A 23,645-nucleotide genomic window follows, 5' to 3' on the forward strand; every position below is an offset into this window, starting at 1 on the left:
AGTAAACAAAAGGATGGGTTTTGCAATCACCTGTTGACTCACGAAAATCCTATGTACCCCATAGAGAAAAAGGCTTATAAAAGTCAGCAGCTTCTGAGCAGCTCCAAAGTTCAAAAATGACCTTTTGTAACACCTTTTTAAAAATAAAATAAAATCCAGGAGCACCTTGTTCCTTTGAGGGCTTGTTTCCCTTGTAGAATTTGGGTGAAAGGTTGGATTGGATTAACCAGCTATTCACAATCCAACGTTAAGTTGATCCCGTGTTCTCGAATGCTATTAGAATGGGCCTGTTGGCTGCAAAACTCCAGATTGCCACGAGGGGGCCTCAGAGACGCCACATTTTTCCTGCCCTCTGGTGGCCTGAGGTTAATAGAATGAATGAAAAATAGAATAGAATAATGGAATATAGGGTAAAATAAATGGAATGGAACAGGTGTCAAACGCGCGGGATGGATGTGTCACACGCTGGCCACGCCCACTTCGGTTTAGCAAAGGGGGGGGGAACGATAAATCACAATAATGTGATTTGATGTAATGAGTTTGACATCCCTGGAATAGAATAATGGAACGGAATAGATTAACTTTATTGTCCCTTTTTGGTGTACACTAATCACCATACATTAAAATGAAATTTTGTTGCATGCAGCTCACAAAAGGGTCACCACCTCCAATATATGCTACTTGAACATGACCAAACAAATGCAAAATTATGCTTATATAAATAGCGCAGTAGACGGCCAACAATGGGCAGTTGGTCCCTGCACTGTGACTTGCTAGGTGGATCCCTGGAAATGACGCTATCTTAATTTGGAGGCAGGTGGGGGCTTGGGATGCCTCTCCACCATCAGGATGCCTAGTCAAGGCACAGCATCCGGCTGCCCTCCAATAAAGAAGACGTATCATGTCACCTTGGGTGACTTTTGTCCTGTTGGTTCCAGTGGTATGAAGCTGCAGATTCCCCCTGCGCCAGGCCTCGTGACCACAAAGCCCATCGATCTGCTGAAGCCCCTGCAAGAGGGAAGATAATGCTGGAGAGCGAGAGGTGGTGCATTAATTTACACGTGGTTCCTCCCGCACAGGGCAGCCACCAGGAAAAACTTGATTTCTTCAGGAGACTTGAATGCAAAATAAAATATTAAGTTGCTGGTGTCATCATTAATTACAAGATTTAATTAATGCATTTATTAGAAGACAATTACATAACTCAGAATATCCCCACCTCTTCTGAAATGTTTTTTTTTTCTCTTCTAAACGCCCTTCCTGAGGTTTTAAGTTTGCAAATCTCTCAACTGAACTTTCCAAGCAATTATTGGAAGGGATTCAATCAAGATCAAGGAAGGTACTAAGACCCACTCTATAAAGCCTTGGTAAGACCACACCTAGAATACTGCATCAGTTTTGGTCACCGCACTATAAAAAAATGTTGAGACTCTAGAAAAAGTGTGGAGAAAAGCAACCAGGATGATTAGGGGACTGGAGGCCAAAAGTTGCAGGAACTGGGCACGTCTAGTTTAATGGAAAAAAGGACCAGGAGCGACATGATAGCAGTGATCCAATATCTGAGGGGCTTCCACAATGAGGAGGCAGTCAAGTTATTTTCCAAAGCAACTGAAGGCCAGACAAGGAATAATGGGTGGAAACTGAAAAAGGAGAGATTTAACCCAGAAATGAGGAATTTTCTGACATTGAGAACAATAAACCAGTGGAATAGAAGTTTTGTTTTTTTTTTTTTTTTTTTTTTACATTTATATCCTGCCCTTCTCCGAAGACTCAGGGCGGCTTACAGTGTGTAAGGCAATAGTCTCATTCTATTTGTATATTTACAGTCAACTTATTGCCCCCCCCAACAATCTGGGTCCTCATTTTACCTACCTTATAAAGGATGGAAGGCTGAGTCAACCTTCGGCCTGGTGGGACTTGAACCTGCAGTAATTGCAGGCAGCTGTGTTTTAATAACAGGCTTCTTACAGCCTGAGCCACCACAGCCCATGGCTGAAGTTGCCTTCAGAAGTTGTGGGAGCTTCATCACGAAGCTTTCAAGAAGAGACTGGACTGCCATCTGTCAGAAATGGTGTAGGGTTTCCTGCTTGGGCGGGTGGTTGGACTACATGACCTTCAAGGTCCATTCTCTTCTCTTCTATTTTTTCTCTCGTTTTATTTCTATTCTATTCTCTATTCTCTATTCAATTCCTATTCCTATTCCTGGACTGCCATCTTATCAGAAACGGGGTAGGGACTGCTTGGGCCGGGGGTTGGACTAGATGACCTTCAAGGTCCCTTCCAACTCTTGTGAATCTGAAGTAGACCAAACCATTACTGAGGACCCAGACTGTTGGGGTCAACGTGTGTTGACTCTGTAAACCACTTAGAGAGAGATGTGAATAGGACTTTTTTTTTTATTGGCCAGGTGTGATCGGACACACAAGGAATTTGTCTTCGGTGCAGAGGCTCTCAGTGTACATAAAAGATCATCAAGAATCCTAAGGTACAACACTTAATGAGGACCCAGATTGTTGGGGGCAATAAAAGTTGACTTTGTATATAATATACAAATGGGATGAAGACTATTGCTTAACACAGTGTAAGCCGCCCTGAGTCTTCGGAGAAGGGCGGGATATAAATGCAAATAAAAAAAAATAGTCATAGGGTACAAATAAGCACCGGGAAGCGGTATATAAATGCTATGGCTAATTACGGTGAAATCCTCCTACGCGCCCCGCAGAGTAGCCATTCCCCCCCCCACCTCCCCATTCCGCGCCCATTAAAACAAGCCGAGGAAACTCTCCATTTGAAGTTCGAAAACCGTAGGAGTCCCTAGCGCGCGTGCGCGGTTTAAAAAAAAAAAAAGGGGTGGTGGCGGCGGCTGTGCGTAAGAACCTGCGCGAGGCCGGCGGGGATCAGCGCGCCTGCGCCCTCCCGCGAGCCGCGTCCGGCCGAAGGGCGTGGCCAAAGCCGGGCCTCGAGCGTTTGCGCCTGCGCGGTGCGCGGAAACGAAGGGAGACGGGGAGACCTTCAGCTTTTTGACAAGGAGGGACGGTCAGGCGGCTGAGGCGGCGGGAGAGGCGCCCGTGAGGTGCGGCCGGTGGGCGAGCGAGGCGGCGGGAGGGCCCGGTTCTTTCCCCCGCTCCACCTCATCGCGGAGGGGCAGCCGGGGAGGCTCGTGCGGGAGGCGGAGGCCTCGAGGGCTTCGGTCGGGCTGAGGGCTCTGGGGAGGGGGGGAGGGGGGGGCCGCCTCCTCTCTTGTGGCTGCGTGAATTATATTAATATTATAATATAATAAATCCCGTTAATCTCAGTTAAGGCCGCGCTCGAGCATCTCGCACAGCCGCTTAACTTCGGGGAAGGTGGGAGCTGCTGTGAGGGGATGTGGGGTGAGGTGGGGGGGGGCAGTGGCGTGGGGGAGGGGCGTTTCTGGGGTCCACGTGATGAGCCCCTTCCTTACTTAACAAGCGCCCCCCTCCTCCCACCCATGCTAAGCCTACAGGCAACCTGGTGCCTCTCTGCAGGTTAAGGGACTGGGGATCCCAGTAAGCCCCCCCCACCCCACCCCAGTGGGTCCAGTTATATAGAGGATGCTGGATGGGCCACCACCAGCACTGAAGTGTGTGTGTGTGGCGGGGTGGGGGCAAATTTGGTGGGAGGGGGTGGGTGGGTTGGATATAACTTCGCAGCCTTGAGTTATTTGCAAAAATAATAAAAGTGGGATATAAATCAATAAATGGACGAAAGTGTGATAGGAAGGAGGGTGGGATATAACTTGGCCGCCTTGAATTATTTGTAAAAGTAATAAGGTGGGATATGAATAAATGGAAGAAAGAAAGAGTAATAGCAAGGTGGGCTGGATATAATTTTTTTTGTTTTTATTTACATTTATATCCCGCCCTTCTCCGAAGACTCAGGGCGGCTTACAGTGTGTAAGGCAATAGTCTCATTCTATTTGTATATTATATACAAAGTCAACTTATTGCCCCCCCCCAACAATCTGGGTCCTCATTTTACCTACCTTATAAAGGATGGAAGGCTGAGTCAACCTTGGACCTGGTGGGGCTTGAACCTGTAGTAATTGCAAGCAGCTGTGTATTAATAGCAGGCTTCTTACAGCCTGAGCCACACCGCGGCCCTTTGCCAACTTTGCCGCCTTGAGTTATTTGTAAAAATAATAAAGTGGCAAATAAATAAATAAATAAATAAAGCATGATACTATATGAAGGTGTGTTGGATATTTTCGCCATTTGTAAAAAATAATGTGGAATACAAATAAATAAAACAAGGCATAATAGGAAGGTGTGTTAGCTTCGCTGCCTTGAGTTATTTGTAAAAATAATGAAGTGGGATATAAATAGATAAAACAAGGCATGATAGGAAGGTGCGTTGGATATGTTTGCCACTTTGAGTTATTTGTAACTCAAATAATAGTTACAAAATAGTTTTTGTAACTCAAAAAAAGATATAAATAAATAAATAAAACAAAGCACGATAGGAAGGTGTGTTAGATGAGATCACCACCTTGAGTTATTTGTAAAAATAAAGTCGGATACATACAAATAAATAAAATAAAACAAAGCATGATGCTAAGCCAAACTCAACACATGACACCTCACCTGGAGGGGCAGTGTGGAGACTGCTGTATATCCCGTGAGGTCACAATGGGCATTGTTTACTTTGGCTTGGTAGGAGCCATTCTGGTTGATTAACCTTGTGGTTTGGTTTAGTATGTTGAGGGCATAGGCTGCCATGGAGGGAGGAAGCAAAGTCATCTTTGTGCAAGATGGGTAGGTTCCGAACCTTCCAACCTTCAGGTGTGTTTGCTAGGAATTACGGTTCTGACGTGGGAAAGGTTTGGTTATAATATTGGCTTAGAAATTGGAGAGGCTTGGGCTGAAAATGAAACGGGAGGTGGGAGTATGCGGATCATAATCAGAGACACTAGATCAGGGGTTGGCAACCTGTGGCTCTGGAGCCGCATGTGGCTCTTTCATCCCTCTGCTGCGGCTCCCTGTCACCAGTCGGCTTCACAATTGATAGGGCTTTCGGTTAGGACAGGTAGAAGAAAAAGGACGCTGCGCTAGGAGGAGACTCTATGGTGGGGGAACCGGACTTCCGGTCAGTTCCAGAATTGAATGGGGGGCTTCTGGTTAGGACTTTGTTTAAGGTTGACAATCCTGGACTAGATTGAGGTTCAGACCCTTGCATGGCCAAGAAACCCATTGAATCTAGCCTTTGTGACAAGGGTGGCTATACAGATCAACCTTGGAAAGACCAATATAGTGACTTGGCTTCTTGGCAAGAAAGGTGAGGTAGCAGAATATAAAAAATACAGCTATGGGAAGGATGTTGATCACCTCTTAAGTTTTAAAATGTAGAATTGAAGAAGCTGACTTAAACCAGGCCAGATGTCTGTCCATCCAACTCAGTTTTATGTAGAATTGCCCAACTTGGTGCCATCTGGATGGATTGGACTATTGCCCAGACTTCAACTAGCATGATTATTGGGCGATTGTGCTTGGTTTGTTTTTTTAATCTGAACTTTCAGATGGATAGGGTAAGATAAAAACATTTGGAGAACGTCCTCTGCTTCAAGTAGCAGGTGACCAGCATGCTTGTGTAAACTAGTTTATAGTCATTTTTATTAAAGAGGATGGTAGGTTTTAGTGGGAAAGTAGTATAAATAATAGCATTTGAATTATATCCTTCAAAATAGTTTTGAGTGGCATGTATTCATGACGTAAAGCAAGCCAAATGGATTCATGACTCTGGTGGCATGCATCAAATAAAATCCCAAAGAAAATAATGCTATATTGTAATCAAAAGCCATACAACATCAAGAACAATATATAACCAGGACTCTCCAATTATGCATTCCCAAAAAATTATCTCATCCATCATTCTAGTTTTAACACCTGAGGTGGGGGTGGGGGCAAAACCACATTTTAAAATCTTGAAGGTTCACAAGGTTCAGGCCATAAAGGGCTTTTTGGTTGAATAAAGTTCTTTATTTATTTATCATATGTGTATCAGTTCCTTTTTATCAGGAACTCAAGAACTAAGTACTCCCTGATCTATCTTATGTCATTCTGCTCAGTTTGGTCAAATGTTTAGCTTCGTTCCCCACAAAAAAATTGAAAATGAAGAATGAATTAGACCATGAAATAATGCTTTCTTCCATATCCCTAATTAGGTCACATATGGGGAATTACACGTACAGTGAAGTCAGCAATGATGTCACAATCCAAAATGATTTTTTAAAAAACCTCTTGGCTATTCTAATCTTCTAAAAACAAACTTAAAAAGTGGCGAAAAGTTGTATTCCCAACATATTCAAAAAACTGTTCTATCCTTTGTCTAGTTCACCTCTTGAAATATATTCTAAGGCTTCTATTAAAAATTTTTTTTAATCCTATGTGCGATTGTATTTGAGGATACATGTATTGTACCATGTATATAAAGTGCTTCAGCTTTAATACCTGAGGCTATTGTGAATCAGCAGATGGGTTGTATCTAGGAATACCATCACACATTCTTGTTTAGAGTTGTGTGAACATAAATCATTCATATGTGTGTGTGTGTGTGTGCATGCATACATTTGTTTGCATTTTTGTACCTGTTGTGTAAATTCGCCGGTTTGGTTACACTACTTTATGGTTCATCTAGGTCAGGGATGTCAAACTCACGTTGCTACATTGTTGTCACATGACATTGGGATTTCCCCCCCCCTTCTCTAAACCAGGGGTGGGTGTGGTCAGTACATGAGGCATCCCTGATCTAGGTTATCAAAGCGATTCATTTATAGTATGTTATAGGAAGATTGAGCTAAAACTCCCCCCATACTTGTTACATCAATTCAAAAGGGAATTTACTGGTGCCTCAAGGAAGCAGATTCTTTTATCCTAAGGGTAAAATAGGAAGTAACTCAATTCCAGTGTTTATTTTCAAAACTATTGTATGATGAGTTGACATAATGTAGTTTAAAGGTCCCTAGTAGCTTGTAGTTGGTGGAATTACCATGCATCCACTTGGCTAGGTACATATTAATACCAGATATGAATTTGGCAAGGGATTTTATTTGAATTTTTTGATACCCTCTTGTGGAAATGCTGTGCTGCAGTACCAGTCTGAAAGAGCACTTCATTCTGAGCTCACCTTATAACGACGTCATTCACAGAAGCACCTAAGCTTGTGGCAGGCACTGCTGTTGACAATCAGTAAGGTGCTGATCTTGTAGTTCATACCATGAACCAACATCTGGTAAGACTGAGCTACGTGATATAGTTTCAGTTGAGCACAGCGTCAGTGCAAGAGTGAATTTTGCTTTCTCACACAAAGCTCAAGCAATCTGAGTAGAAGCTATTCAGACAAAGTAAGCACATGTAGAGGAAAAATGGAGTGGGCTGTTATTTGAAATGCTCTTTGCAAACACCTCATGAATGAGACAAACAGCATAACTTGCATAAATTAGAAAGTGATGCTTTGAATTCAAAATGGAGGAGGTTCCCCCTCCAAACCTTTCCCCAAGATTGTGAGTTTCCTGAATTGTGTCGTTGAAGTAATGATTCACCAACACAGTCTATTTTTTTTATTAGAAAGTAATGCTCTTTTTTTTCACCTAAGAAATGATACAGCTTGAATGGTAGTTGAAACTTGTGCATTTTTGTAATAGTGTAATTTCTAACTTGGCCAAGCCAAAAAACAAATCATGTTTATATTCTCCTAAACGTGAGTTGGTGATTATTCCAGATCAACATGGCTAGATACAGGAAATGGGGGGGGGGAGAGAGGAGAGAGAGATAATTTGTCCATAATTACAGTCAGTCTGCACACAAGATATTCTTGGTCCTAACTTTTTTTCTGTAGTAAAGTGACTTTTATATAAGCATCATTTGGTACGAGTGAGGACAGGAGGAGAGTGAGGACAGGAGGAGCATCACTGGAAGCTTTCAAGAAGAGACTGGACTGCCATCTGTCAGAAATGGTGTACTCTCTCCTGCTTGGTCAGGGGGTTGGATTAGATGACCTCCAAGGTTCCTTCCAGCTGTTATTTCTGTTCTGTTAGAACTGAGGGAGGATTATAAGAACTAAATAGCAGAAGGTGTGCATGTCATAGACACTTGCAAAAGTAGAACGTTTCTTTTTGCTGAGCAATGTATATTTTGGGAAGAATCATTTATTGTGACAAGAATTAATGCCAAGAATGGAAAGGCTTAGTCTGAATCTGTTTTTTTTTAAAAAAGACGTCTGCAAGTTTGAGGAATCATTAACTTGCAGAGAATAGTAAATGGTAAGGTTAGGAACCGATGGGATTAATGAATGGGAGTTTGCTGCTTTTGCTAACCTATCTGTTCTTCACTTATCACCTCTCATTGCATTCTGTGTGGAAGCTTATACAGAGTTGTATCCTATCAGTAGTCTGATGATCAGTCCAAAAAAGCAGATTTCTTTGCTTACAAATCCTCAACAAATGTATTAAAATGAGTGCGATTTTTTTAAAGAAAAAAAAACTGCTCAAGAAGTGTCCCAGTACCATCCTATATGCCAGCATTCAGAAGGAAAGTGTATTCTGGAGGAAGCGGGCATCTGTGATGCTTTTACATTTTTTGACTACATTTTAGGAAACCCCCTTTCCCCCTCAACATCGGAGTACTTTCTTACTGTACATGTGCATCCCTCAAATGCACACAATCTCGTGTTTAGAAACATGCCAAATTTTCTCTATCACACTGTTCCGACTCTGGAACAGATTGTTATATCAAAACAAGCCCATTCCATGTGTCCAGTAATGGTCTGACTTCAAACTGGACCCGCCTAGGTGTTCCAGAAGTGGAATACTTCAAGGTCACACTATTATTGGAACACTTAGAATGACCCTTTAGAATAGTCGTATCAAGCTCTCAGAATATGGTTTCTTCATCAGGCCTGAGGATGCCTTAGACAGCAGGGAGACTGGACAACATGTAACATTCTGATTTTAAGCCTCTCATGAACTTGGTTTTAATAAGTAATGTAATTGTTTTAGTTGATTTTACAATATGGGTAAATCATTGGCTTTATTGTACGCCACTCAGAGTCACTTTGGGTGAGATAAGCGACCATATACATTTGATTAAATAAATGAATGGCATATTTTGCATGACACTGCTCTCCACACAGATTGTCCATGATGGCTTCTTATATATTTGGAATGGGGTGTGTGTGCTTACTCTTTGGAATTTTATTTAGGATAAAGCCAGTATTGTTTGTCATTTTTTCACATCCAGAATCTTTCCAATAGAAAGAATGTAGGTTGGAATTAATAATCCAAACTTAGGTAAATATGCATTTTTCAGAGAAACTGGAATATCTAGTCAACAAATTATATAGAAGTTGGTGTCACTGAAAATAATATTTTGAATTAGTATGTTGCTGGCACACTCAAATGTATTTTGAGGTTAATCAAAACTATTCAAGAAATCTTTTCAACTTATTGGGACCTAAAAGATAAGGATGCCAAAAGAATTATGTGCAATATGTTTAGACTGAGAAATGGAAACTGATTTAGAGTCACACCGGAATTTTGTGATCTAATAAAACTGAGATTTGAATTTCCTTGGTATTAAATATAATGCTGTATCGGATGTATGATCCTGGCCTAAGAATGCATTAGATCCTCTTTATTGGAACAATATTCTAACTGTACATCAAAGAAATTAAATCCAGGATTAGGGGTTCAGAATTTTGAGAATATTAAATGTACATTATGTTTAGTTTTTTATAATGGTAAACTTAGATTATGTTTGAGTAAAAAAATATTTTATATTGCAGGTCTTTCGCTACAGGTGCTAGTTATTATATTCTAATGATAACACTTTTTTCCTCTCTTCCATACTTGACAGGTATACTTAAAAGAGGCGAGCCCTTCTGTAGATTCACAGTGAGAAGTAAATGATTTAGGAGCTAAGCTGTGAAATACAGAGTCTGCAATCATGTTCGCCTGTCCCCCTAGAGTGTCAGGTAGGTCTCTTTCTTGCTCTTACTCTATAAATGTCTACATAAATATGTGTATTCTTAGAGACGTTCAAACATTTCAAGTAAATAATTAGAAACCAAGAGTCCTGGGATGATGTATGTTGATAAGAAAGTTCCTGCTTTGATCTTGCCTTTTATCATTTACAAGGAGTTCTTGCTTGTCTTCTGAGGGGCCATATTAGAAACCACGTCTGGCAAGTCTAAAATTCTTGTTGAGTGGAAAAACAAGGCAAGAGATTCACACTACAAAGTCAGCAGCCGATTTAGCACTAATTTATTAATATAAAGAAACAGGTCCCAGGGTCCAAAATCAGGAAGAAAGCAACATTTCCTCTCAAAGAAATAAGATACCCTGTTGAATTTCAACTCACTTTCCAACTTCTGGCTTCTCAGAGGCCTGGAAATTTCTTGTTGAGGAGTCAAAAATGTTGGGATCAAAAATACGTGAAGGATGGGCAGGAATGGAGAATCCTTGAAATGAGTCATAATGTTATTGTTGGAAGGATGTCTAAGGGAGGCGGTTGCCTTGGAAGAAATGTATTGCTGGAGTCTAATCCAATTGTTGGGGGTTGTGTTTTCCAACAGACAGTATTTTTCACAAGTCTTGTGAAAGGTTTGTGAATAGACTGTCAGGACTTCATGACTTGTGATATATAAAGAGTTCTAAACCGCTACTGAAGTTGTGTCCATGTGTGTGCTTGAGTTATTTCTAAATCTGTTGTAATCGTGCTTTTTTGTAGACCCCATGAATATCCCACCAGCTTATTGTGACCTGGGGAAATCTGCTAGGGATGTATTCAACAAAGGATATGGTGAGTAACGTAATGCCCACAAACCCAGTTTTGTTCTTTTCACCTCAACCTTAGACTGGCTGTCTAAAAAAATTATACTCCGGTACTACTTACCTCTTAGGGAAATCTTCTTTTCAGGTGACTTAAAAATGTTTTTTTTAAATCATTGAATAATATTAAACTTGCAAAATATTTTGCAACGCTCAGGACTCAAGCATTTTAAAAATGTATTTTTCTACAGTAATTGAGAGTCATAAAGGGAATGTAATAGCAGAGCTCAGCAATTAATAAATAAAATTGATATTTTTTCAGATGTCATAATTTTGGAAAAAATCTGCAATTATTAATAATTCCGTTTCTGAGAATGGTAACTCTTACTTATTCCAAGCATTTCTGTGGAGACAGATAAATTTCTAGATTTTTCCTGAGCATGGTAAGAACTTCAAGAAGGGCATGACAACATCAGGCAAACAATTAGAATTGCTGTTGTTAAGTGACATGGTCATGTTGCCTCTGTCTGTAACTATTTCAGACAAATGTATGTTGTTTATCACATCATTGATTCTGGTATGTATTTTAATTTTAGGGTTTGGAATGGTCAAGTTAGATTTGAAGACCAAGTCTTCCAGCGGAGTGGTAAGCAGTGATCTTATTAAATAATTTAGATAACAAAAGGCTTTGTGAAACATCTAGGAAAATCTGTGTAACACTAAAGAAGTAGTGCCTACAAATACTCCTTTTTAGAATCCCCAAATCTTACCTGCCTATCAGTGTTTTGTGACTTGACTTTTTCAGAACTTAATAATTTGGAGTGTGGATTTAGTAACTGGCAAAGAAAGGTTTTGATTGATGGCAATTTTATTGTGCTTTTCTCTGCTATACTCAGAGCAATTATAGCAAGAGAGATAAATAATTGAAGGAATGTATAATATGATTGATATAATTGGAAATCCAGGTATAAATGGTAATATATAGGATTAATCAAATTTTACTGATGAATTAACAGTGCTAATTTAATTTTTCCCCCTTTTTTCATGCAACACTGTTTTTGGATGTGTAATTAGCTGGTAAGAATATACTATATTCTCTTCTATATGCTTTTTGTTAAGGTTTATTTATTTAGACTGTGATCCAGTCTGTCTCTAAGCCATTCTGAGTTTTAAAAATGTAATAAACAGGCTCTAAGTGTTGCATTATTAAGAAGAGCCATTTATATTGGAACTGTCCAAAGAATGAAAAATTGGCATAAAATATTCATCCATATTTTATCACGTGCACCATTCCCCAACCCAGTGTAAATTCTTCACCTGCTTAGAAATTCTAACTAATTCTGGAATTGGGCTTGACTATTAAAAGCAATCTAAAGGATGTAAACCCTGATCAGATTAATTGTAAATGTTGCATACTTTCTGGTAGAGGTTTTTTTTTCTAATTGGCATCTTTATCAGTGGAAAGTTTTTGAAATTTGTCTCGGGTGGGGGTGGAGGGATGGAATGAAAGATGATTTCCCCTAGTAGCTCTGAATGGTATTGGGCTAAACACCCTCTATCTCTTTGCAACACTTAAGATATATTAACCTGGAATAATGGGATTTATTTCTTCTGTCTCATATTTGATTTTAAAATATCTGTCTTATATTATATGATCTAATGTATGATAGTTTTAAGTACATTCTGTTTTATTAAAATAGGAAGGGGCAGCATTTTTTCTGTTCCAGAATGAAAAGAATCAGGAAAGCTTGATGCTGAATTAATAGATTTTAATAGATCAATAGTAGTCTGGAAAGGTATAATTTTATCGTGTCATGGCATCCACTGAATTATAAGACCTCAGACAGGAGAAATATATCTTGATAAGGTCCTGAAATTCAGTAGATTACATTTATAACGCTGCACGGGAACTGTAGATCATGTTGTAGATCAGGGGTGTCCAACCTTGGCAAGGGTTAGCATGGCTAGTTGGGGAATTCTGAGAGTTGAAGTCACAAGTCTTAAAAGTTGCCAAGATTGGACACCCCTGTTATAGCTAATTTGTCAACATTGCATGTTAAAAGCCCAAATCTTTGCAACTTAAGATAAATGTAATTTGTTTATACAGGAATTTACTACTAGTGGCTCTTCCAACACAGACACAGGCAAAGCCTCAGGCAACCTTGAGACTAAGTATAAATTTAAGGATTATGGACTTACATTCACTCAGAAATGGAATACTGACAACACCTTAGGCACAGAGCTCACCATGGAAGATAAGGTAAGAATGGGGAATTTAGGCTACGACACATCTTGTAATTAGTACCATTAATTGCACCTAATTTATTCTGTGCTTATGATTCTGTGCTGTGATAACCATCTGACTGAGATGGTGTAGGGTTTCCTGCCTGGGCAGGGGGTTGGACTAGAAGGCCTCCAAGGTCCCTTCCAACTCTGATGTTATGTTAGTCCAGAATAAAATAGATTTTGTGTATTATAAATGTTTTTTAAAAATCATTTTCTCCCACGTTTCCTAGATCAGATCTTCATACTAAGCTGTACAAAATTTAAAATAATCAGAGTAACGTTATGCTATGTTTTATACTGTTAGTGTATTTTCAGATTTTGTGAGCAGCAGGGTGTAAATTTGATTAGTAAATTAATAAATGAGTAGCATAGATCTGTGAAAATCCTTGGAGAATTAAAATCTGCGGATGAGCATTGGGTGGATTTGTCTCCTTGTATTTAAAGATTAGGAAGAGGAGTTCTGAGTGAAAAAAATGAGAAAATAGTGAATTCCACAAGTCCTAATTTTGGGGAGGTTTTAAGATGTTCTACATTCTTTTGACTCACAGTTAACCTTCTGGTAATTGAAGAACTACGTCATTTAGTGTATGTACATAACAATGCTGCTTGGATACTGCTTAGGTGACTGAAGGGCAAATTCTTAGTTTCCAATAATCCAGGAGCTTCATACTATAATGGTAAATGAGAACTCTGCCTTGTCCGTAAAATTAAAACACAGCTTTCAGGACACCATTACAGCAGTTCTTTCATTTCTTTGTGTTACAATTCTACCGTGATTTACTGAGAGAACAAGAAATGTTAAGTAGAGGATCCAAAAACAGGACCCAAAAAATGTAACCCATATTGTGGGGAGAAAGAACCAATATATTCATTTCCCTTTTTTTTCCTCCACTGCAGTTGGCTGAGGGAATGAAGTTGAGTCTTGAAACCATGTTTGTACCAAATACAGGGTAAGTAGTCCTCTAAAAGGCCTCTTGCGTTACATCCCTTCCCCCGTTGGATGTGGTATAACATCCAGACCGCTTTCCAGACGCCTTTGGAAAATTACCAGGCTGTGGGAGATCAGTTGTTAATAGAAAAGGCTTGTCTTTCTACATGTATGTAACATTCTTTAGCATGTCAACAAAATACAGTTTGGGGATCCCGTAGATGCCTCCTAAATTACAGGGACTTGTTTGCTGACTGTTTTCATAACATTGAGTTGGCAGAGTTGGAATCTTTCAAATATAGTAGAAAATGTCTCTCATAGTCTGTGCTATATACTAAGACTGCCTGACCCCATTTTCTCTTCTTCTCCACCTTCCCTTTGCCAGGAAGAAAAGTGGGAAGTTGAAGACATCTTACAAACGAGAATATATAAATTTAGGTTGTAACGTTGACATCGATCTCTCAGGACCAACCATTTATGGCTGGGCTGTTTTGGGCTATGATGGTTGGCTGGCTGGCTATCAGATGGCTTTTGACACAGCTAAATCCAAACTTTCACAGAATAATTTTGCCTTGGGTTACAAGGCAGGAGATTTCCAGCTGCATACAAATGTGTAAGTACTGATTGAAGACAAGGGGTGGGAGGGGGCTGAACGGTGAGCGAATGTGTGTGAGTGAGATAAAATATTACAGTTGAACAGATGTCTGTCCTTGATAGTGGGGGAGGGGACAAGGAGTGCAGACTTCGGATTAAATGAAGTCTTGCTGGATCTGAAACAGGTTTCTTTTCAAATTGTCTTTATCAGTTGAGATTTTGGTAGCCAAGCAGCTGATAAGCTTTTTATTTAGTAGGTCCTACATTCTGAGAATCGCTGACCGTGTCAGAGAGTGCAGACACAGCTGACTGGCTGGTTGTTGTAGTAATAACAACATAATAACAGAGTTGGAAGGGACCTTGGAGGTCTTCTAGTCCAACCCCCTGCCCAGGCAGGAAACCCTACACCATTTCAGACAAATGGTTATCCAACATTTTCTTAAAAATTTCCAGTGTTGGAGCATTCACAACTTCTGGAGGCAAGTTGTTCCACTTATTAATTGTTCTAACTGTTAGGAAATTCCTCCTTAGTTCTAAGTTGCTTCTTTCCTTGATCACTTTCCACCCATTGCTTCCTCTCCTGCCTTCAGGTGCTTTGGAGAATAGCTTGACTCCCTCTTCTTTGTGGCAGCCCCTGAGATATTGGAAGACTCTATCGTGTCTCCCCTAGTCCTTCTTTTCATTAAAGTAGACATACCCAGTTCCTGCAGCCCTTCTTTGTATCTTCTAGCCTCCAGTCCCCTAATCATCTTTGTTGTCCATCCTGAAGAATTTGGACTCCTTATTTATATTTCTGCCTGATTCTTCTTCCCTGCATCTACATTATGACTTGTAAAAAGATTGTAGGAAGAAGGCTGTGGCAAAAAAAACAACCCACACACACACCAGGAATTTGGAAGGATCTGATGAAAGCTCAGGTCTTTGAATAAAGCCTGTTAGTTGGAAAAAGCGCAACCAAACTTCTGATTTCGCGAATTGATAAGTTATTTTTAACTTTATGCGCTTGCTCCATCCCCTGGTAGGGGAGAAATCCATATTTTTGTAACCTTTTCAATTCCAACTGTTCTTGAGGGATCTTTGTACATCACCTCGCTCTGAAGTGTTGGATACGTTAAAAGAATGCCAAGGCCAGAGGAAAATTATTCAGTTGGGTTATTCAAACACTTGTCAGTCTGTTTACTCAAGGAGAACGGGGAAGCAAAAGGTGTGTGTGTGTGTTTGAATTGAGGCAGAATTCTTTTTAAGGGCAGAAATGGAATTTCTTCTGATTTGTTACCAACAGGAATGATGGCACTGAATTTGGTGGCTCAATCTACCAGAAGGTTAATGACAAGGTTGAAACAGCTGTAAGTCTTGCTTGGACTGCCGGTAGTAATAACACTCGGTTTGGCATTGCCTCCAAATACCAGTTGGACGATAAAGCCTCTGTCTCGGTAAGAATTTTGCCAGTTTTCTAGAATATTGCAACTACGCGTTGGTTAATGGAATCGTTTGGATGTCATATTCTCTTTCTCTCCCTTCTTTCTTCCTCCTATTTGCTTAGAAGTTTGGAAACTCCTTGTTGGTTAATGATTTTTCTGAATCTGCCGTAGCTGCGGTTGATTTCGGTTTAAGCCAGCTTCAGGGACTATGATTTGAGGTTGGCTTGTTAGCCGTTGCTAAGTTTGGATGAGATGACATCGAACAGCAGAATTGAGGGCAAACACAGACTATCCGCATCTCACTAAACCATCATTTAGCAAAATTTCTGAACCTCCCCTCTGAACCCATTGCACCTGTTTTTGCTACTTCTTAGTTTAGATTATGGCACGTAGAATATTTTTAATTGGTTTATTACCATGATGGGAAACACTAATATTAAACTTTCCTTTTGGGATCTTCTTTTGGAACTGTTTTGTGTTTCAGTGAACACTGCTAGTTTACAAATAAGTTTGTGAATATGATCATTTGCTAATGATAGCTTTAAGCTAAGTGTCCTTAACCTGGGATTCATGGATAGACTTCAGAGGATCTGGGAACCTGAGCAGGAAAAAAAATTGCAATCTTACTATCTCTAACCTCTAATAGAACTTTAGCTATTTATTTACCAATGAATATGGGCAATCAAGTAATTGATGGCCTCTAGACTGAAAAAAAATCCCTCCTTAATTATTTCCCAGTAGTTTTATATATAAGAACAGCAAGATTTATATCTGACTGTAGGAACTATTCTTTTATCCAAGGTCAGTGAAGGAGAATCCTTGCACAGCAAAACTTTTTTTCCCCAGGCAATTGTTAAACTAGCCTTTCCTTATCTGTAAGTTGTTAGCTCTAGTTCTCAAACTTCCAAGTTGAAAATATATGCGTAAATGCTTATCCTAGGAAAGAACCCACGTGTTACTTATGCGCTACACTTTTATTTCTTTTTAGGCCAAAGTGAATAATGCCAGCCTCATTGGACTTGGTTACACTCAGACTCTCCGACCTGGTATGTTAATGATTTGCTTTCCTGATTTGCTTTTCATTTTAATAATAGTTGTACAAAGCTTCTCGCGATTGTGATCATTGGCTTGGAAGCATGCAGGCAATGTCAGCTGCAATTCAGAATAGCTCAGTGGGATTCCATGTGGATCACTGGAGTGGCGTATACGAATCTGGCCAAGAATAGTACGTGTTCAAACAATCATGCCAAGAGAGAATCCTGTCCTAAGAACTGAAGGGCAAATGAAAGGAAGGTAGCTAGATTAAACAAAGCTAGTCTGGAGATTTCTCATGTTGAAACTCTCCCGCAAACGAGAAGTGGTTTGAACAAAAATTTAAGAATCTTGAGACCTGGCATTCTGTGTCAGCTTTCCCAGCCTTTCTCCTCCTGCCTGTTATTTTGTTTTGTTTTTTCCTTATTCTCCAATTCTGCTGCTTCTCATTCAGTAACAATGTCATCTTTCTGCCAGGTGTGAAGTTGACTCTCTCAACTTTGATCGATGGCAAGAATTTCAGCACCGGCGGCCATAAAATCGGTCTGGGATTTGAGCTGGAAGCTTAACGTAGGTATTGATGAAGTATTAGATCTTTATTTGGAAGATGAAGGAGAAAATAAACCCCACATGTTCTGGCCTTAAACTCTTCTGTGAAACTTCAAAAAGCGTGAACTTGATATTCTTCCAAAGAATTGTTGTAACCCCCCAACACTGAAGTCTGGAGAGTGCAACCTAATGAAGGGCAATACTTGAAGGAATGCATGGAAGTTGTAATGGTTGTAATGTTACATGGAAGTTGTAATGCTACATTTCAGTTCAGTTCTTCAGTTATTTTAAAAGTGTTCCTTGGAAGACAGCATAGCATCTGGTTAAAGGAAGAATCTCCCACTTCCCATCCTTCTGTGTTACTTCATCACATCGTGCATGTCCGACATTTCACGACCTTTTGTAAAACTGGTCTCTGTGCTGTAGTGAAAGCTTTGGTTTTGCATCAAAATGGAAATAAATGAAATCACATTTGGAACCCAATCCTTTGTTTGATTAATGCTACTTTTAAAATCCTAAATGTTCTTAGTTTGGGACCAAACCAGCCAAGATAGGAAAATAATTGTTGGAAGGGGATTGCATGACGTTTCTGTAACTCACACAGTTTTTGCTGCCAAAGGAAATGCTTTAAAACTGCTGCTCTCTCTTTTGAGTAGAAAAACTAGATTCTTTTATATAGCACTTGATAGAGAATAAATATACTTGGTAGTAGCAAGTTAAATGACCCCTTCTTCACCACTGGAGGAAGACATGCTGAATAGTGGCGCTATTTGGGATATTATTATTATTTTTGCTATTTCCCTCTCGAGGAATAGCATGATCACAATGTGTGCCTTTCAGATACTATCAAATTAATACTGCTCAACAAATAAATCAATAAAATAGCTACTGTGTTAAGTCTGTTTCTGTATTAAAAATGGTAATTTATAGCCTTTATTACAACAATACATAATATTTTTCCAACATGGTCTGCTGTAAAAAAAATAATGGGATCCTTTTGTTTGCAGTTGGAGGACGACGGTTAATTTTTTTAAACTGGTCTCTGAGGCCTGCAGAACATATGGCTTGGGAAAAGATTCAGGCACAAAGTGTTCTCTTTTAATAATGCGTTTTAAAATGTAAGCTTAATGTATTCACCTATTCCTCCTTTTAGAAAAAAAAATACCACTGGGAATAATTGAACCATGGAATATTGCTCAAATCCTAGATATTTCACTGCTTTCAATTTTTTTTAACCATAACTCAACACAAAACCTGGTTAGAGGGGACCAAAACCTTTGGCCCATTCACACTAGAAGAAGAGCAGTGAATTTACCACTTACAATAACCAAAATAAGGCTTCAATATCTTTTTATTTCTTTGATGAGATTTTTACTTCTCTCAAAAAAATGTTGACATCAAAGTCCATTGAGGAAGCTATCAAACTAGATGCTAGGAGTGTTCTATACGGTGCCTGCAAATCCCATTCAAACTTTCCAATGACTTCAGGAGGAAAGATTGCGTGTAGAGAGACTGATGTGTTGGCCTCTGTCCCTACATCATGAAGTTCCCAGCTCTCGTGGAAATCAACGCAGCTTCTGTCCCACAATTATATTAGAGCAATATTAAGAGAATTGTATCCTATGTGGAAGCCTCATGTTAAAAGTGCTCCACATTCTTTTCCTGCTGGAAATGGCGATTTTTTTCCCCTTGTGTACATACGTGTAACAAAATGTATGCCAGCTGTTTTCAGTGTCTGCAACTTTTATTTATTTTATATTTTATTTATTTTATTTAAAAAAGAAAATTAAGCAGTAATATGGAAACAGGCACCACCAGGTGAGCAATGAAAACCGTACAGAAAAATATAGTTTATATTACAGTAGACTAAGAATCAAATACAACACTTCGGGTCACCCAGTAGGCTGTAAGTATAGATTTCTTACCAAGAACAGCACTAAGGCCAGGTCATCAACATGATGGAAAGTTAATTATTATGTGATTAAATTAAGATTATAGTCACATCTGAGTTTGTTCTAGTCTTTTTCTTTCTTCCGCTGGAAGTTCCAGCCAACTCCAGTCCAAAGTCTAAATATAAAGAAAATGCATGTTCCTATTAACATACTTTGCATTTGTTAACATACAGATAGATCAGAGGGGAACAATTCATTTTCCCACATGAGAAACCAGGACTGTTGGGGAGAGCTGATGCCTCGGTGGTTAGAGTGCAGTACTGCAGGCTACTTCTGCTGGCTGCTTGCAATTTGGCAGCTTGAATCTTACCAGGCTCAAGGTTGACTCAACCTTCCATCCTTCCTAGGTGGGTCAAATGAGGACCCGGATTATTGGGGGCAAAAGGCTGATTCTGTAAACCGCTTAGAGAGGGCTGGAAAGCCTGGTGAAGCGGTATATAAGTCTAAGGGCTATTGCTACCATCCGCCCACTCCAACCCCTGATGACGATGCCTGCTATTCCACGCCAGAATGGAACAGCCTATGGCCTCCATGCCTTAAAATGCTCGGGTCTGAGATAGACCAACAGATATGTGAGTTAAGTAAATTCTCCCCCTCTTCTTTTTAATTTTTCTTGTTAATTTTTCAATCTCTGTTTAAGCAGTATTTTATATAACTAGTTGGCTGCAAAGTGGAGTGGCTTTTAACTGTTTTTCTCCTAACCCATCACCCATCTGCTAGAGAGGACCAGAACTTACCATAAAGCTGTGCTCTTGATCCTTCATTGTATCAACCATGACATTCTCCAGCTGACTGCAGAGGCTGTGAGTTTCCATCAGAAGATCCTCACTAAGAGACAAAATTATAAAAGGAAATGTGTTTATATGTTGGGTACGAAGAGAGACCACCCTACGTGATTTTGTTAGGAGCAAGCAAACTTTTCATCTATGTACTAGCCCAATTAAAATAGTACTTATTTTGCACAATATTGAATTTTTTTCCCTAAATACAAAAGGCTTCAAAGGACAATCCACTATGTTCTTAAACAGTCTTCAAGAAAATAAGTGCAATGCTCCTGAATTAATAGATATATTTGAGATTCTGCCAGTTTCCATTATAGGTAGCCCTAATTGGGCCTGGCAACTCCACCACTAAGCAAAGTGGTTGCTGAATGGGCAGTCGCAGGACCTCGACTGCTTTTTGATTGGAAAAAAAGAAAATTACTCAGTTTCATACCTTCAATTTTGTTTGCCTCTTAAGCACTCTTTGAATGCTCAAGTGCCTGCTTGCTGTCTTGAGAACATTGAAAGCAATGCAGTCACATAGCAGTCTGGGTTTGGGAGCTGCGGGTGCACTACACAAGCAGCTTGTTCTCTTGAAATCTCTTTCTCTCCAATTTCTCTGCTCAGGGTGGCAGAGGACCAAGGTAGTCTCTCTCTTGCCTGACTCTTCCCAGCAGAACTGAGATTGAAGAGGGATTTTAAGAGAGTAACCTGTTTAGACAGCATGAAAATGTCAGGCAAAGAAGAGAACGCCTACAGAAATAGCTTGCTTTTCCCCCCTCCTACCCCTCTCCCTTTGCAACCAAGCGGAGAGATTGGAGAGAAAGATTTCAAGAGAATATTGTAGGATGTTTACATAATATGTTTCTCCAATCTTTCTTCTTGGGGGGGAAGAGAGCAAGCGATTCCTTTAGGCAATCTCTCCTTTGCTGCTGGCACAATTGCATTGCTATCAAAAGCAAATAGCTTGCTCACTTGAAATCCCTTTCTCTTCTATCTATCTACTTTGGGGGAGGGAGGAAGATTTTTTTAAAAAATAGGTGAAGCACAAGACGGTATATACTAATGGTGATCACATGACTAAGGGAAGCCGAAGACTATAAATGAGCCATAGTTATTTTTTCAGCACTGTTCTAACTTTGAACAGTCACTGAACAAATGGTCGGTAAACAAAGATTACCTGTTTTCTCTGGAAGAATATAAAAAATATACATAAAAAGATATTGGGAACTAGTAATTCACTCCTGTTTTGCATAAGTGGCGAAACAATTGTTTTTGGGAAATGTACCCATAATGAGACCAAAATCTGCTACCCTTTACATACGATTTACTAGCTTTTCCCTCTTACATGAGTATGTAATACTTATGCCCCAAAGAATGTATAATCGTGAATGTATAATCAGTGACCACATAAAAGCTATATGGAAATACGGACATTTAAATACGTTTTCGAGCTAATAAAATTGATGAATCATGTTCCGTGTATTTTTGACATCTTGAAGCACACGAGTTTGCTTTTAGAGATCTCTATTGATCTCTAAATACAAATCACAATATTAGATATCTATCCGATTCACCGTGTGTCACGCATTGCGTTACTCTTTCAAGTGCCTCTTATCTCTCTCAAAAAAGGGAAAGATAACTTTCCTTGTGAACTGAAAGTATTTCAGCAATGCTGCCCTGCTACATATCTGGCAGCGTGGTTTCCAACAGCTGCTTCTATTTTTGAGGATGGTGTGTGTGTGTGTGTGTGTGTGTGTGTGTGAGTGAGTGAGTAAAGTGCATTGAACGGATTGTGTGCCAAAATGGGATGGCTGTCCTTTGTATCAGAACTTTGAGACACACATTTTAAATTAAGCAGGTTTTACACAGGAGCTGAAAATGAGCTGCTGCTGCAGTTGGGTTTTGGGCCAATCGTCTGGGTTCAACAGACAATGTTTAACATCTGCAGATGTTAAAACAGCAAAAGCATATTATGTGCTAAAAGGGAATAATAGCATTTATTTGCTGTGGGTAATCTTCAAGATTGAAAATGGGCAAGCAGTAACACTTCCTACTCAAATATATTTTTATTTCTCCTTTACAAAGCCGGACGGAAATCTAACTTCAATTTCGCAGCTATTAAGATTGTTGGCCGAGCAGGTACAAAGATAGCCAGGGAAATGATTGAAGCCTGGGAAACGTGCTTCCTTGTCAGTCAGCAGGACTGCTGATTTACCAACAGCTTATCAAATACTAAGGAGCCAAGGACTTGGCGGCACAAGGAAGAACAGCCAATCACTGGCCGTCAATCCAACAATCAACCAATAGGAAGGCACCGCATAAAAATGAAGCAGAGTATAGCCCCCTGATGGCGAACCTATGGCACATGTGTCAGAAGTGGCACACAGAGCCATCTGTCCAGGCACACGAACTGTTGCTCTTCCGGGTTTCGGTGCGTCAGCCAATTGGCCTTCACGCGCATGGGAGCACCGCAAACTGGAAGACTACTTGCCCGGTGTGCATGTGTGCACCGGAAACCAGAAGATCTTCCCGGCACGCATAGGTGCACCAGGCGGCTGCTCTTCCTGTTTCTGGTGCATGCATGTGCACCGGCCAGCTGGTCTTCACGCACGCATGCGCACCAAAAATCGAAAGACCAGGTGGCACGCCAGAAACCAGAAGTTCATCTTCTCAGCGCGAGCATGCGCACTGATCGGCTGCTCTTCTGGTTTCTGGCATGTGCGTATGCGCGTATGCTCCCATTTCGGCACTCAGTGCCAAAAAGGTTCGCCAACACTGGTATAATCCAGTAGAGAGGCGTTCCCTGAAAATGTGCTCCAACGTGAGTCTGAAAGCTCGGAAGAGTAAACCTCTGGTCCCGGTGAACGACCCAGATTGGATCCTGGGATACGAATATTTGCCTTCATTCATGAGAAATATAACTGAATAATGTGCTAAGGTAGGCTCTTCTCTCCTGGATTAAGCGTTAAAGACTGAGATATTTCTATATGGCATTATATGATCCTGCGCTGCTGAGCGGGACCACGTCACCCGTTCCTATGACTTGATCCCCTTCTGCAAACAAGGTCAATCGCTTTTGATTGGAGCTTCAAGTCAAAAGGACACTGGATCTTAATGCAAAACAGAACAGATGCCTCTTTCTCCACGCACTGACTCTGGAAGTCAGGTGGCAGCCCCTGGTTAACCTTGGCTAATCTCAAAAAGCAAAATGAGACTAGATCAGATGGCTTTTTTGGGCAGGAGGCCAATTTCAGGGTAAACTGGAAAGAAAGAATGGAAAAGGAAAAGGAAAGAGGGAGGGATGAAAAGGAAGGAAGGAAGGAAGGAAGGAAAGGAGGG

General features: G+C 40.2%; 2 protein-coding genes across 2 annotated transcripts in view; one reads left to right on the top strand and one right to left on the bottom strand.

Annotated features, from left to right (window-relative positions):
* Nucleotides 1–2,920: 2,920 nt before the first annotated feature.
* Nucleotides 2,921–18,475, top strand: VDAC3 (voltage dependent anion channel 3). Its single transcript, XM_058194526.1, has 10 exons — nt 2,921–3,073; nt 9,867–9,984; nt 10,740–10,811; nt 11,377–11,426; nt 12,888–13,040; nt 13,964–14,016; nt 14,380–14,607; nt 15,871–16,021; nt 16,998–17,055; nt 17,519–18,475. The coding sequence occupies exons 2-10, from the start codon at nt 9,957–9,959 to the stop codon at nt 17,608–17,610; spliced, it is 885 nt and encodes a 294-aa protein (XP_058050509.1). The 5' UTR covers nt 2,921–3,073; nt 9,867–9,956; the 3' UTR covers nt 17,611–18,475.
* A 507-nt stretch (nt 18,476–18,982) lies between these two features.
* Nucleotides 18,983–23,645, bottom strand: part of IKBKB (inhibitor of nuclear factor kappa B kinase subunit beta) — a 37,506-nt gene continuing 32,843 nt past the window's right edge. The window contains exons 20-21 of the mRNA XM_058194516.1: nt 20,280–20,370; nt 18,983–19,657 (exon numbers count right to left, since the gene is read on the bottom strand). Coding sequence (XP_058050499.1) covers nt 19,589–19,657; nt 20,280–20,370 — 160 coding nt within the window. The 3' untranslated portion in view covers nt 18,983–19,588. The remainder of the gene's footprint in view (nt 19,658–20,279; nt 20,371–23,645) is intronic.

Source organism: Ahaetulla prasina, chromosome 9, assembly GCF_028640845.1.
Source record: "Ahaetulla prasina isolate Xishuangbanna chromosome 9, ASM2864084v1, whole genome shotgun sequence".
NCBI classification, from domain to species: domain Eukaryota; kingdom Metazoa; phylum Chordata; class Lepidosauria; order Squamata; family Colubridae; genus Ahaetulla; species Ahaetulla prasina.

Bases quoted from the DNA above. Each gene is read 5' to 3' on its own strand.
- VDAC3 (XM_058194526.1), top strand. From the start codon at position 9,957: ATGTTCGCCTGTCCCCCTAGAGTGTCAG. The intron at 13,041-13,963 runs GTAAGAATGGGG...CCTCCACTGCAG, and splicing joins AGCTCACCATGGAAGATAAG to TTGGCTGAGGGAATGAAGTT. The intron at 14,017-14,379 runs GTAAGTAGTCCT...TCCCTTTGCCAG, and splicing joins ATGTTTGTACCAAATACAGG to GAAGAAAAGTGGGAAGTTGA.